Consider the following 14,660-nt stretch of genomic DNA (forward strand, 5'->3'; position numbering starts at 1 on the left):
TGTTCGACGGTTGATTTTTCAATTGTGGAATCTCTTCGTGTTGTGTTTACATGAGTTCACAGGTGGCACTATTTGACTGAGTTCTGAGTTCTGACACCTGGCGAAGGAGGAACACAGCTGTTTTCATCTACTCGCGAGGATGCTCTTAAGTCCCAAGTACTCGTATTGTAGACGAGTACTGCACATTGTATCTATTACCAAGAATGATTTTGCACGCTTTGCGATGTATGCGTTTAATGGCTTTGCATTTACCAGACCACATCGGTTTCGCAAGAACTGCTGAGCTCACAAGACTGGTGTAAATATTGGGGTAAGATCGTCCAATAAAAGCTTATGTTTACTTAGTGTTCGCCAGATACACAAACGACTGTTACAAGGTTAGAAGACATCTACTTACATGAGAAGCAAGGAAGCAAGCTAGTTACATACAGAACACGGAAGCAACCATAAACCTCAAAGGCAGGTTAGAAACGAATTGTCCAAGCTAAAATCATGAAATACTGGAAAAATAAAACGCTGAAAATTGAAATGAACAATCAGAACAATTCATATCAGCAAATAAAAAAACTGCGTAAACTAAAACAATCATAAAATACCTTCAACATTATTTTTCTTTCAAACGATGCCAATGATTATATTCACAACAAGATCTACAAGCCCAATATAAATCCTTTACCAAACCAGCGCTGCATCAGTGCCCTTTTTTGGGGGGGGAGTGGACTTGGCCTACCAGGACCCTCGGTAGGGACATTTTGCCTTTGTAACAATTGAAAGAGCCAGCATCACAGCAGTGCCATAGCACCTTCCTCGTCTTGACTGTCTTACCGACTAAAAAAAGGACTATCTCTAAAACAGCCCCTTCCCCGTATCAAAACTTGGACACGTACGCCCCTCACCTATACACACATAAGGATACACAGTTTACATCAGTAAGGCCTTTCAGTTCATACGGCCGTGGACAGTCATAGAATTTGACCTCTGACAGATAAATGTGAAACAGGACAGTTACGAGCCATTCCCCCTTTTTTCACACGAGTGACCAAACAGATTACGTGTGTAGCGCATAATACCTTAGTGTTGAAACGCCGCACCACTGTGAAAAGTACATGCCGTAATGTCTTTAATTGTTCAAAAATATGCCGTTTCCATTTAGAAACCTTTCAGTACAATTTAAACTTAATTCATTTAATTTGGCTCTAAATGCGTGGAACCATTCAGCGTGGCTATATTAAAATGAAGATTGGTCCAATATCTCAAAGACTCTATTCAATTTAAAAGCAGCATTTATTTCTATACTTTGTACAGATAAAATTGCAGATCCAAAGGAGAGGAAGTAATTACAGAGATACGATAATAATGATAGACGGGTCTGAAATTATTGACAAGCAATGATACTTTCAAAGTTCGGGGCTGTTCATACAAACTGAGGCTTATTGAGAGCAGCCTACACATATACAGACAAACAGGAATAAGCAGGAAAACAAACACCCAAACAAATGGAAGCACACATGCAGGTAGAGTTGTAACAAGTCACGATTTTGGTGACTCGACTCGAGTCGAACCACTGAATGTAGTGACTCGCCTCGAGTTGAACCATTGTAACGTGGTGACTGGAGTCGCGTCATTAGGCAAAAACGTCGAGTTGAATCAAGTGCATGCATTTAGCTCGAGTCAATTCAAGTCACCAATATTAAACACAATCCAATAAATAAAACCAAGAGAGAGTCATTTATTCCTTTTTAAAATTCATCACTGGGTTTCTACATTATGGTCACGCCGCATCTGACCTTTGGTAATAAAATACGACATGAACATAAACTGGCACCTTACATTATTGCAAATAATTATTAGCACCAAGAAATTGCTTTAACTGGGACTCGAGTCTCAATAACTTTCACTGGAGTCAGGTCTTCTGATGAGGGACTCAAGTCGAGTCAAGTCATTTGCTCTCAGTGACTCGAGTCGAGTCATTTACCCGTCGGAAGTCGAGTCGAGTCATCAAATGTGACTCCAGTCGGACGAGTCAATGACTCGGGTTATTATAACTCTGCATGCACGAGCCGAGACACGGCAGAGGATGGGACAGGACAAAGTGGATAGATTCGAGGAAGAAAGTTGACAATACAAAGATGACATGCATTGGAAACCGCATTAAACTATATGGAAAATGGCTGAGGAGGAGCTATGTCCCATGTTTTGAAAGGATATGAACCATCCCAAGGATGACAGCGTACAGAGTAGCAAATATTTAAATTATACCACTGTATTTTCACAAACCTGTCCAAAACAACTGTACAAAAACCCTTTCTACTTGTCATAGCAGTGCATTCGAGAGGAATCTAGCTTCGTTCGCCTGTGCATAGATGAAGTAACTTGACGCTCGACAAGCGATGATCTCAAGCAGACACTGCTTCATCATCGGTTTTTTGGTCGCCCGTCGACAGAGGCAAGTAGGTAGGAGGAGGGGAGGTGTCGGTGGCGGTGTTGTCGTCGATTTGGTTGCTCTTGTTGCACAAATAGAATCCCTGGTTGCCTGTAAGATGAACGGTAATCAAATAGAATATCATTCAGGTTTAATGATCTCGCCTAAGATGTGTGCATAATCGAAGCTGATCAAGTGCTGCATAATACTTACAAAATCCACAAATGCAAAGAGAAAACGAAAATACGTCCTGCGAAAACACATTCAAAGTTATAAAACTTGAAAACCTGGCAAGAATTTTTAATCGCTTCAACGCTGGAAAAACGTGCTGTGCACACCAGATCATTACGTCCAAGCAACCAACAGGAATCGTTTGGGTATCGAACAGTAATCGATTTCTTCTCTGTTTACTTCCCCTTGCCATACTGTCTAGTCCTATTTTGCGCCATTGGTTTTGCTGTGCTGTGTTTGTTTGCATTGCGTTGCAATGTGTTATGTTTAATTGCGTTGCGTTCCATTCTTTGTTGTGTTGTGTAGGGTGTATTAAGCTGTTCATTGCTTGACTGTGCTGAGCCATGGTGCGCTTGTACTTGGTGCCTTGTGGGGTACCGGAACAATGGAAGGTACCCCACAAGGCCAGTTTTGAGCCTTGTGGGGCACTAAAGTGGTACCCCACAAAAATTTCAAAAAATAGATACCTCAAATTTACTCAAAAAGGAGGAATTTTCAAGTGTCATTCATCCGTCGCAAATTGAAGTGTTTTATATAAGGGACATACGGTCGAAGTTTCAACCCAGGAAACTGAATTTGGTTGAAATGGCAGTGATATGAAATTTTTGTCCGCGTTGTGTGGGAGTTTTGTACACGAGAACAAAGGAAATACCCCATACGTATACATATGTAAGGGTGTGTGAACCTGTATGAGGTTTCACGACCGGCAGACTTACTTCCGAATTTCTCTCCTTCTTCTATAGTGTCAGGGATGTCGTAGCCCAAGGTTTCTGGCAGCATCAGTGACAATACCCCGGCCAGTAAGGAGCTACCACCGAAGACACAGAGAGGCAATGGTTCCCAGTATTTACCCAGGAGCAGAATGATGGGGCAGAGAATACCGCTGACACGCCCCACCATGGAAGACATACCCATGCCGATACTCCTGCATCACGGAAAAAAACAACAACAATATCAGCCCATTAAAAAAGTATTGTGTTTCTTTCCTCGCTTTCCTTAGGCCTACACGTAATTTCTCTGCCTTCGATTCCCTGGATAAGGGCATATGTAGGCAGTGGCGTATGGGGGGCAGGGGTGGGTACCGCCCACACGAAGATTTTTGGGGATTTTATTTGTTACAAAGAATGGATGAGTATGAAAGAAAATATTTGGTACGTTTATTTATCAAATATCTGCACCATATCCCTGGGCAAACAACACCAGCAAATAAAGGCAAGGATGTCAGGACCGAAAGGTTAATGATTTTGTTTTCTCCACAGCATAATATTGAAAGGGCACGAAGACGCATTCGCTGTTGGCTCCCCCCTCCCCGACACCAAAAGCTGGATACGCGACTTTTCGTTCTTTCCCTTATCACTCTCCAAATGCCATCATTGTGGCCGAGGTTTCTATGAAATCAGTGATAAGCTGTAAAAACAAAAAACGATATCAACACAAACTAAAATAGATTTTACCCCAAAAAAGCTTACGCTGGAATGTAAAGGTTTCATTAATTTGGGAAAATATGCTATGAGAAGAATGAGAGGTTTCAAACCTGACAACTGTGGGGTAGATTTCACACGAGTAAATGTAGATGTGGTTGAAAGCACCAGTCACAGAAAACTTCCCTATCATGGCTACTGCTGCCCGTGCTGGGCCCAAGGCTGCAGGAACGCATCATGGAAATAAAGGCATTCGAAAATACAGTTCAGTACACATTGAGGGGTAAATCTGTAATGCTGAAGATTCAAACTGCCTTAGGTACGGGGAACAAAAATCGGACAATTTTCAGGAGAAACTAATTTTTCTATTTGAGAGGCTTGAGAATAATTATTGTCTTTTGAATTCGGCCGGGCAACGCAGTATAGAAGTAGACGGTACGTGGTGTGTGAAAGTTACGTAAGGCCACTTAAAAAATAGTTAAGCATCAGTTGTATTTGCAAAAACCAGGAGGGAAGGGTTTTTTTCTTTTTGGTTTTTTTATTTTTTTAATACTTTGATATGCATGCTGATCTGGACTGCCGCAACCATGGATCGAAAGCGCCATGTTCACTTCAGGCTCGTGCACAGAAGTGCACATGCCATTGTGTGTATGTTGTGCGTGCACGAGGTTGTCTTGGCGTTGTAAAAAAAACTCCGGGGGACGGCTAAGGGCATCGGAAAAGACAGTTAAAAAAATCATTCCATCATAAATGAGATGTTTGAAATCGCTAGGCGATATATTACATTTGTAGACGTAAGGAGAAACGTAAAGCAAGTAGCCGTATAGTGCTGGTAGTTGGAAAGGTTTCCCGACTGTAATTGTTGGCCATTTATGCTCAGGTGTACATATTCAAGAAGTCGCAAGGAAAGTTTTATTGTTTATTTCCATCAATAAAGTAAGTAGCTATTAACGTTTTGAAGATACAGAAGCGCATCATGTAGTTATGAACAACCGTAATGTTTGTAATTTTCATGTAGCCAAGAGACGCAAGAAGTTGAAAGCCACATGTATAGTGCGAGTGCCAGTCTTACCGGTTTTATTTAAAAAATTTATTCAAGCGTCAGTCAATTTAGCTTGGTGTTAGTGAATACGTTTCACAAGACAGACTCTTATCCTTAGGTCCGTATAAGACAGTCGTTTGTTGCCAAGAATGTATATACGAATGCAGTTCGAAAATATCGTAATGTGTGTTACCATGCAACCAGGAAATGGTAGAAGTTGGACACCACGTGCACGAATGATTATTATTGCAATTGTCAGTGTTGTATGAATGTTTGCACTGAGACAGTCCAAACTTATAGACGAAAATATATACTGGTAGGGGCCTATACGACATCTCAACAGCTGTAACGGCGTTTTGTAATCGCTATGTAACCAGACAGATAATGATATAACTAACAAACGGCAGAGCAATACTAGAATACTCTCTCGTTTTACAACTCTATTTTTAACTTGTAAATAACAAGTGAGAAAGGAACATTCTCACCCAAAGTTTGGTTTGTGATGTCGAGAATCATGTATTAAATATGCACATAACAGAGTCCAATCACAAGACCGGAAACTAAAGCTGTTTGGGAAAAACAAAATCACTGCCATGCCCAGCAACAGTACACAATTAGGCTGGGCATGCAAAACCTCGAACTGGCAGCTTGTATAATCGGTCAGAATCGCTCTGTTCAATCGCATGGCCATACGGTAGGCCTATAAGAATTAACTAACGCATCACGCGCAAAATTACTGAGCCGGCTATCTTTACTGTATAAAGCTGCCAGATCGGAGCTCTGCATGCCTATGGTGGCAGCGTCCAAAGAGCGAAAGCCCATCACAAAGTTGGTGAAGGAAGTACAGCCGCTCCAAAGCCTTGTGGGTAAGATGCTGTAAATAACCATGTTTTCTACGCGCATTTTGTGAGTCCCGAGCTGGACCAAGAGAGGGCGCGAGTTTCCTAGCAACGGAGGCTCCTTTAAGGTGGAAAGCTTGCGGTAGCACCATGCAAGGATACGATATCTTTGTGAGTCTGTATGGTTCTGAAAAGAACCACAGTTAGTTGTCTGTCACCATAAATAGCTACAAATCCCATCTGAGGTGGGAACTGCACTTCAGGGTACAGTCCACTAATTCAAGCAAGAATTTCTGGCCAGCTCATTAGCATTAAAAGTGCCCCCACAGTGTCTTTTGAAAAGGAGATTGTATGGCCCGCAAAATGGTGAGATTGTGTAAATCTTTGCCAGAATCAACTCCCTGGGTCTTTGAGCTTTCATCTGAGAGCAGAATGGCTTAAAAAATACCGTTGAAAAATGGTCCTAAAGTGCCCAAGAAAGTTCAGGGTTGTCACTTGAAAAATGGCTGCATGCAGACTTTGGAAAATCACTTTTGGGGGGTAATTTTGTTTCTTAGGGAATAACTCAAAATGTAATCAGTTAACCCACAGAAAATTTAAAAGAAAGCGAAAGATTATGGACCATACAATGATTCAACGTGTGTTTCAGATGCCTCAGGGATGTTTGTATACGCATATTATTGGGCCCCAAACAATGCTGACTTTACACTGTTTTCAATTGGGCCTGAAATAGTGGACACACCCTCCACTGGTTCAGGGAACATTTTTTCTTTCCAATACACAACTCAAACTCTGTTCAGGCACAAAACTGTCTACGGGTTGCCTCTGCGCTTTACAGGAGTTAGCAACAACATCAATAGTGTGCAGGCATGAAACTCACGTATGAAAATGGTGATGAGGCAGAACGCTCCACCACATATGTAGAAACCCGCCAACGAGAGACGCCTGCCGAGTCGTTCCATGATGAACCAACAGAAAAGGTAGCTTGGAATCTCTATAGCTCCGGACACGAAGGCAGCGATGTAGTCATCGACACCGAGGGCTGAAGTACTCAGAGACAACCCGTAATACGCCATAACGGCTACAAACCTGGATTAAAATTTCGAGATCGACCTCTTCATGTGTCCAGTTTCCTTTTTTTTAACAATGTTTTTCTTTAACAGAAAAGATCAACGTGAAAAAGAAATAGCAGTCGCTACGTTGCCTGGCTGCGATTTTTTCTGGGCTTGGAAGCTACTAGGATGTATTGCTTATGAAAACGTTTCATTTTTTCTACTTCACAATACAAGTATTTTTTAAATAAAAATTAATGATAAACTCCTCTTCTCACCAATCAAAGAATATTATTAATGTTTTCTTCCGGATGTTGGGAGTTCGGACGAGATCCAAGTGCGTCCCGCGTCGTGATCTATCAAACTGAACCTCCTGTCATTGAAATAAATATAATCATATACAAGAAAACTAATCAATTTCCATTATATAGAATGGTCCAGCCGTAATACAGCACGCATTGTTGTTAAGCTCTGAACGACCATGGAGATAATATGGAACGACAAATTCTTTGCTGAGCAGAATATCAAACCGGCTTTACCTGAAAAAAGGTATCTGTAGGTTTTGAAACGAAGAGTATTTGTCTCATTTTGTAACTGTACATTTGAAAGTAACATCTTTCTCCAATGATTGTGACAAGCCCTGACTGGAAAATGGATTCAAGTTTATTTTATTGGTTAGATATCAAACATTTATGAGTGTATCCATGGAGACCGTTTAACATATCTCACGACGAAAAGTTTTGAGTTCAAAAACGAGATACACCCAGAGAGAACACTAAAGCACATTCGGTAAAGTACCGTGGTGAATTAAGTGACAAAGACCCATATTTGAAAACAAAGAGCTTTTTTTTCCGATACTTCAAATGAAGAACTTGACTTCATGGGAAATAATTATGGCTTTGAACAAGTGTCGGGAGGAATCATTCGTCAGCTAAGTCACAGTTACAATTGGTTTCTGAGTTTTACCTTTCCCTGCAGATTGGTAGTTTGAGGCCCCTCATCAAATAAGTTCTCAGGAAGTGTTGTGCCGTTGACTTTAGCGATTTTACCGATTACCCTCTTGGCTTCCTTGAACTTGCTCTTGGATATGAGCCAACGCGGTGACTCAGGAAAGACTCTATTGACGGAAGTGGAAAACTGTTCAGTTCTGGGCCAATGTTAGCCACCCTGTCAAGAGTCACTATGACTGATTTGGTGTCGTGTCGGGGGGGGTTAAATACGTCAATTCTCTGTCAGTCAACTCAATGTCAGTTGTCTCAAGTTCAATGTCATCAATCTGGGGATTTGTCCTTCGTTTATCATGGATTCACAGGTGTTGAACTGCACAACATTAGTCCTAGGGTGGGTTGTGCGTCACCCCTGAGTGTGTCCATACATGACGTACAACAATATGGCAGAAAAGCGTATATACATGTTCATTCCACATACGTACGCCTGCACTCATTAGACTATATGTGACGAATCTAGCCATTGTCCTTAGGGAATAACTGAACAGAGTGTAACATGAGTTGGACTCAACGACAACAGCAGTGTAATTGCTATGGATGAAAATCCTGGAGGACTGGCGACCATACGGCCTGCACCTCCTGCTTTTTAAGATTCCACCCCCCCCCCCGAATTTTGAATCAAACTTGGGGTCATACCAACTTGGAGTTTCCCAGTATCCAGCACGATATGTAACAAAGAAGTCCTCCCCCCCCCCAAAAAAATGTGTTGCATAAGCTATATTGAGCCCACTGCATTCCCCTCGAAAATATGAAAGAAATTCCCAAGATTCCCACAAAACAACGCAAGGCACAAAAACAGGGGAAGGCCCCCCCCCGACTGTGCCGCACATTAAGTGTATTTCCCAGTTGATTGACAGCCGTGAAAAGAGGCTTAAAATGGTAATGAACAAAGAGCTCTATTTAATAAGAGAAATGTCCTTGGTTTACTTCCTCTTGAAAAGTGCGGGAGACAGCTGGATCTTTTTGAGTGCACGACTCCCTGGCGTTTTCAATGTATACCCGTACAATTTCGGTATTGATGTTCATAGCTCGATCAATCTACCGGTTGTCCACTGGATGTTGTGTGTTCAAAACCAATTAACAAGGTACGCTTCGTTGCCTCATTTGTTGAGTTTCAAGATGTAAGTAGTACGGAAGTGAAATCATTATGAAACAGGGTTATTGGCCAGCTACAAGTAAAGGGTATATACCACACATATACATGTAATATTGCGTCTAACCTAGTTTAACTTAAATGTTTAATTCTGCATTCCCTCCTCAGTGTACTCACATGATAAGGAGAAACGCAGCGACATAAGGAAGTGATATTGCCAACTGTAGATAGCGCCATTCTCGCAACAAGAAAGCAGCGAAGGATAAGAGAATGTATCCCAACGCGAAGAAGATCGCGTGCAGGGTACCAACCAAAACACGTTTCTCGGGCCCAACTATCTCCGTTGCTGTAAGAACAACAACAAACATACACACGTAAATGAACGACTGATAAAAGATTTATTTTACTTGTAACACACTAGATGTGACTTTGAAGTGAAAATATATATCAGTCTATAAACATTAAGACTGCGAATAAAGGTCCTCGTCAAAGTATCGGTCTCGACTATAAAAAGACATATTCACCATCACAGGAAATCACGAATGTATAACCAGCTCTTTGTTTTCTTGTATCGGTGTGAACTCACGATGAACGGGAAGCACACAGCGTAAATGGAAATATAAGGGCAAATTCTGCGGCAATGGCAATTGTTCAAGAATAATCCATTTGTAAATTACAATATATAATATTACAATAAAATTGTAATATTCTCGTTTACATTGACCACCTGAAAAACGACTGTAAAAAGAGGCGTTAGTGTATTTTATTCGTTGTTTTCACATTCGGTAAAGGACAAAAGTCCGTTAAAACAACACAGGTAAGAAAGAATACGGCACTCACAAACAATGATTGGGATCAGGCTGGCTCCATAGCCGCAAGCTGCAGTGATAAACCGCATAGAGGTGTAAGCCGCAAAGTTGGGTACAAAACTTGTCACGATGGATGAAATGGTGACGAGAGACAGACTCAGGAAGAAAGCTGCCTTTCGTCCAACCCTGATCAGAAAAGGGTAAAGTAGACAAAAGTAGGCGAAGTTAAATGGGGAGAGATTTTCATTTCCACGATCCTCACCCCTCGCCGCGACCCAGGCCCACCCTTTCCTCTGCCATCATCCCTAGGCCCATAGCAGCATAGAAATGGTAAAAAGGTGAACTTCTGAAACCCTCGCGCGATCTGCGTAATATGGTCACGGCGATTTCACTCAAGGCCGCCGCCGTACATGTACGTTCAAGAAACCTTTTGGGAGAATTATTTCCACCTGAAACAGCCGTGCTCAAAGAAACGCTGATGTCTGACTTTTATCTTTGTATATTTTAAGCAACTTCAGCTATCATTGTTCCTGAGTTTCCATACAAGTTCACGCCCGGTTGTTTTTATTTATTCACGAGAAAAGTAGAATGTACAACGTCACGGGGATTTACTTACAACAACAGCTGATGGGTTCAAGATTCAGTTGGACTTTCGAAAAGGTCAGATTACACTTAAGAATTTTTCGGGAATGCGGTTTTTCTGGTAAATTAAATTTGTCGAGCTGAATCAGCTCAAATTATTTTGGTTCCACGCTCAGATTTTACCTAAAGGAACATTTTATATCTTCTTATCTGCGTAGAAACAAATGTCACCGTGTTACCATAGTTGTGATGTATTTTGGACTTACGGAAGTGAGAGGTCAATTTTGGGCCCAATGTGTCTCTGTCAAGCAATCTTTCAGTTTCTATAAAATTACCGTAAAATTGAAAAATCTATAAAATTACTATGGTAAAAAAAATTGTACAAATATTGTCTCCGAAGGTGATTTCGTCAAATTTAAGAAGTAAATGGAAGAGATGTAAATTTTATTTTCTCCTATTCAAGGGTTTCAGAAGCGCACCATTAGGGGTCAGTCGACCAATCAGTCTCCACATATATCTCCAATATCACATAATTATAACAGCGATCGCGGCCGGAACAACTGACCACCCAGGTCGCTATTACACAAGTAATGTGTGTTATCAAAGACCGAAGGCCAAGAGAAAAATGTCCCTCTTCTGGTCGATTTACACTGAAGGTATTCACTGAATGGAACACACGAGTAATGCAAGGTTTTCGCTGAAAAGCCAGTGATCCTGTAAGCTCAGGGGAAATTATTAGAAACTGTCGGCTTTGATTGATTCATCCCAACAGGAAGTAAGTGATTATGTCGTTTCGCTGCAAATCTTAAAAAAAAAAAATCTCACCAGTCGCCTACCGATCCCCACACAAAGGAACCTGCTAGTAAACCTGCGAACCACACTGACTGGGCAACTCCAGCGAAAGCTTTCCGCTCACACACCAGGCTGAACTGTTAAAGGGAAACCGAAACGAAACAACTTGGACAAAAAGACAAGAAAATTTAAAGACTTATATACATACCCCATAGGATCATCATGTGAAAAAGTAATTATCACATTCATAGCAAGGAATTTGACACGAGGGAGAAAAATGTGAATTTGAAATCGTTCAAGCAATAACAGTATTCAAGAGTTCGGGCGGTTAAAGTTAAATAACGAGATGCAAAGTGAATGCAGGAATTCACAGCGTGTACTAAGGTTACATACATCCTCGTTGATGGTGGCTTTATAGCGTGATCGGTCAAAATCCCACCCAGCATCACAGGCGATGATATCCGTGGCATTCCGACCTCCTTCGCCATCGTCTTCGGCAGTCACATACCGTTCACATGAGGAGAGGACTGAGTTGCCGTCGGAGTCGAGTTTGTACGGGATGCTCTCGTTTTTCTGCGCTTCCTGACAGGCGGAGTCAGAGTTGACCTGGAATCGGCTGCAGTTGACTGCCTCGCTCACCGGGATCAGGCACCAATGATCGGTGTCGGCCGCCAGAAACACTTGAGCTATGAACTGACACGCCGTTGGAAGTTGTATCATGCACAAGGCCAGAACGACTAGTTTTTGGTACTTGCCGAAATGCCCAACATGTATCAAGATGTCCTCGTAGTGCATTTTGATGCTCGCGATAATTTCTATTGCAGTGTGTTCGAAAATGCCGGCACAGTACTAGTTACAAAACGTGATGCACTTTCAACTCAAAATGTGTATTCTGAAACCATACGGCTTTGTAGACAAGTCAGCCTTCACTTTTAGATTCGCGTTTTGTAACACACTCTCGCCCACATTATGCAAACTAATTGAAGACCCGCAGCGTGCGCCACGCGTCATTGGAGGGCAAGAACAGTCGACTTCGGTGCCTGGGGTAATACCCTGCAAACGGCCGAAATGCTTTATTCCTTTCAATGCAATAATGTGTTAGTCTACATTGTATAATGCACACTTTTTGTGATAGTTGAGCCCTGAAAACCATAACATACCCACACGTTAAATGCATGAAAAATTGTCTCTGCAGAGCTACTCGACCGTAAACCACTAGAAATGCATACATAATGTTCACCGACAACGTGTGTTACGTACATGTGAATATATAATTATGATGTTCCGAAGGTTTGAACGGATTCAAATTGAACGGGATCAGTCGGAATCTGATTGGATTGGGTAAAATGTCGGGCCAGATCGCTCATCTTTTGTAAGTTGACAGAATACGACTTTGTGTTCTATTTCTTTAAATGCACCGTAAAAGTTCATATTTTTCGGGGGGGGTCCACACGCAGTAACTGAAATCCTCCCTCGGTTTACACGATTCCATATGTATTTTATCATTGTAGCTATCCAAGCGGACACTTCTCGGACTTTTTTCTGCGCCGTGCCAGAGTTTTGGGTTTTGTCTACGTTTTACGCAATATGCGCTTATCACAATCACATGGCAACTCAATGCTAGAACATGCACGGATGTTATTGATGTGAAACAGGTGCGGTGCGGCGGTTGCTTGACAATGCACCCGTAAATCTTACAGACAATTGTTAGAAACTTGCCAACCTCTCCTGAACCTGCTCACTCTGAAGACTTTGCTGGCAAAAAGGTCACAAAAAGATTAATCTGGAAGGTGAACATTTCTGCTAAAAACGTAGTTTAATGTGAGAATAAATCATCGAATTAAAACACTCAATTCCACTTTTTTCAAAACACGAAAAAGCGTTGGGAATCATCCAACTAGACCCTTCGGGCTTCTTACTATCCCTAAGGATTTATGCTCCTGGATAAGTTAATGTCCTGGCAAGACTTACCAAGAGAATAATGAAAAAGGCACAAATTTTGACTTGCAACATCTTTTTTAAAAAGTCAGTCATGCTGAATCAGCATGTTTTGGTTATTGAGTTTTAGTTCGTTATATTTTTTTTCTTTGACGCTACAACAGCGAACTGTCACTGCCCGTACCTTTCATAATCAGGGGCGGATCCAGGATTTTCCAAATGGGGGCGTGCCCAGGATTTCCAATGGGGAGAGGGGGGCGTGAACTAAAGCAGCAATGGTAAAATGCCCGCGAAGAACATAGCGCAAGGACCGGGGGCCTGCCGAAGAAATTTTTGGATTTCAAGCGCCCTGTGGTGCAGTTTCAGGCAGTAGGAATCCCACTTCTTTTTCCATCTGCCTCCTTCGTTTTCTTCTTGATTTATTCACTTTTGGGGGGTTGAAAAAAAGGGGGATTGTGCGCCTCCGACGCTCCCCAGATTCGCCCCGATGATGTTACAAAGAGGGTCCAGTACAATTCATTCGATCAACTCTTCACTGATGAGACGGTACTATTAGCATCATATTATTGTCAGGAATCTATTTTCAATATAAACATCTACCATTTTTTAAGTGAAATTCTTGCTCTAAACTGTTGAGAAACTGTATGCGTATTCTTCTTTAGTTTTATAAAGACTCCATTTTGCTGTCCCTTGAAAATAGACCACTTTTAGAGTTTTCGAGATTTTTTTTTCACTTTTTGCATCAACAAAAAAAAGCCCACTGAGAGGGTCACATGATCTAAACCTGCCGACTGTGTGCTTGTTGCCTCAGTCAAGACGAAGCGTACCCGTTGTGATTGCATGTTGTCAGGGCTGTTCGTTGTTGCTGTCTGCGTGCCTGTAAGATGCTTCATTGCCTTTCATACAATGTACCGCCATTTATGAGACGTTTAACAGCTACATTGTACGTGCATTTTGCGGGCTAATCCGGACCGTATGGCCCAGCTGGCGGATGCTGGCATGAAACTCAGTGAACCTGCAGCTGGAATTTATTGATATGCTCATGTTATTGTGGGTGTGCCAGAATATCGTGCCCCTTGGGGTTTTATCCTGCGCTCCAAACAAGTACATGTCATGTTACGTAAAAAAAATGATATATGATTCCTTTGTGCCAAGATTAACGAAAATTTTCACTTTACAGCCAAAATGAAGAGCCTGAAATGCGTGCACCGCTATAAAAGTTGACTAATGAAAAAGACTTATATAATCGATATAATTCTAGCAGAACTAGCAAGTGATAGGCCTACATCTATGAATTAATTTTGATTTGAAGTTGCTTTTCATGGTATGACTGGATGTGAAAGTAGTCTTGGTAAAGACTTCAAATTACATATTTGTCATGCTCTAATCGACTGAATTGCTGATTATAAATGATCTCGTTCGTTAGAATATC

General features: G+C 41.6%; 1 protein-coding gene across 1 annotated transcript; it reads right to left on the minus strand.

Annotated features, from left to right (window-relative positions):
• Positions 1 to 711: 711 nt before the first annotated feature.
• LOC110986433 (organic cation transporter protein-like) lies at positions 712 to 12,521 on the minus strand. The gene is made up of 10 exons (XM_022248281.2): positions 11,684 to 12,521; positions 11,324 to 11,427; positions 9,948 to 10,102; positions 9,285 to 9,453; positions 7,974 to 8,124; positions 7,286 to 7,380; positions 6,836 to 7,044; positions 4,188 to 4,296; positions 3,370 to 3,578; positions 712 to 2,533 (listed from the first exon to the last, which is right to left on the minus strand). The coding sequence occupies exons 1-10, from the start codon at positions 12,083 to 12,085 to the stop codon at positions 2,397 to 2,399; spliced, it is 1,740 nt and encodes a 579-aa protein (XP_022103973.1). The 5' UTR covers positions 12,086 to 12,521; the 3' UTR covers positions 712 to 2,396.
• Between the last annotated feature and the right edge of the window lie 2,139 nt (positions 12,522 to 14,660).

The sequence above is a fragment of the Acanthaster planci genome, linkage group LG04 (genome assembly GCF_054643075.1).
Source record: "Acanthaster planci isolate LZ-2023a linkage group LG04, COTS_SCS, whole genome shotgun sequence".
Taxonomy (NCBI): domain Eukaryota; kingdom Metazoa; phylum Echinodermata; class Asteroidea; order Valvatida; family Acanthasteridae; genus Acanthaster; species Acanthaster planci.

What these genes read in the sequence shown, in the direction of transcription:
- LOC110986433 (XM_022248281.2), bottom strand. Translation starts at nt 12,085, where the DNA reads ATGCACTACGAGGACATCTTGATACATGTTGGGCATTTCGGCAAGTAC. An exon ending in CCTGATCCCAATCATTGTTT is followed by an intron (nt 9,454 to 9,947) that starts GTGAGTGCCGTA and finishes TTGTTCTTACAG; the next exon opens with CAACGGAGATAGTTGGGCCC. An exon ending in AGAAGGAGAGAAATTCGGAA is followed by an intron (nt 2,534 to 3,369) that starts GTAAGTCTGCCG and finishes TTCATCTTACAG; the next exon opens with GCAACCAGGGATTCTATTTG.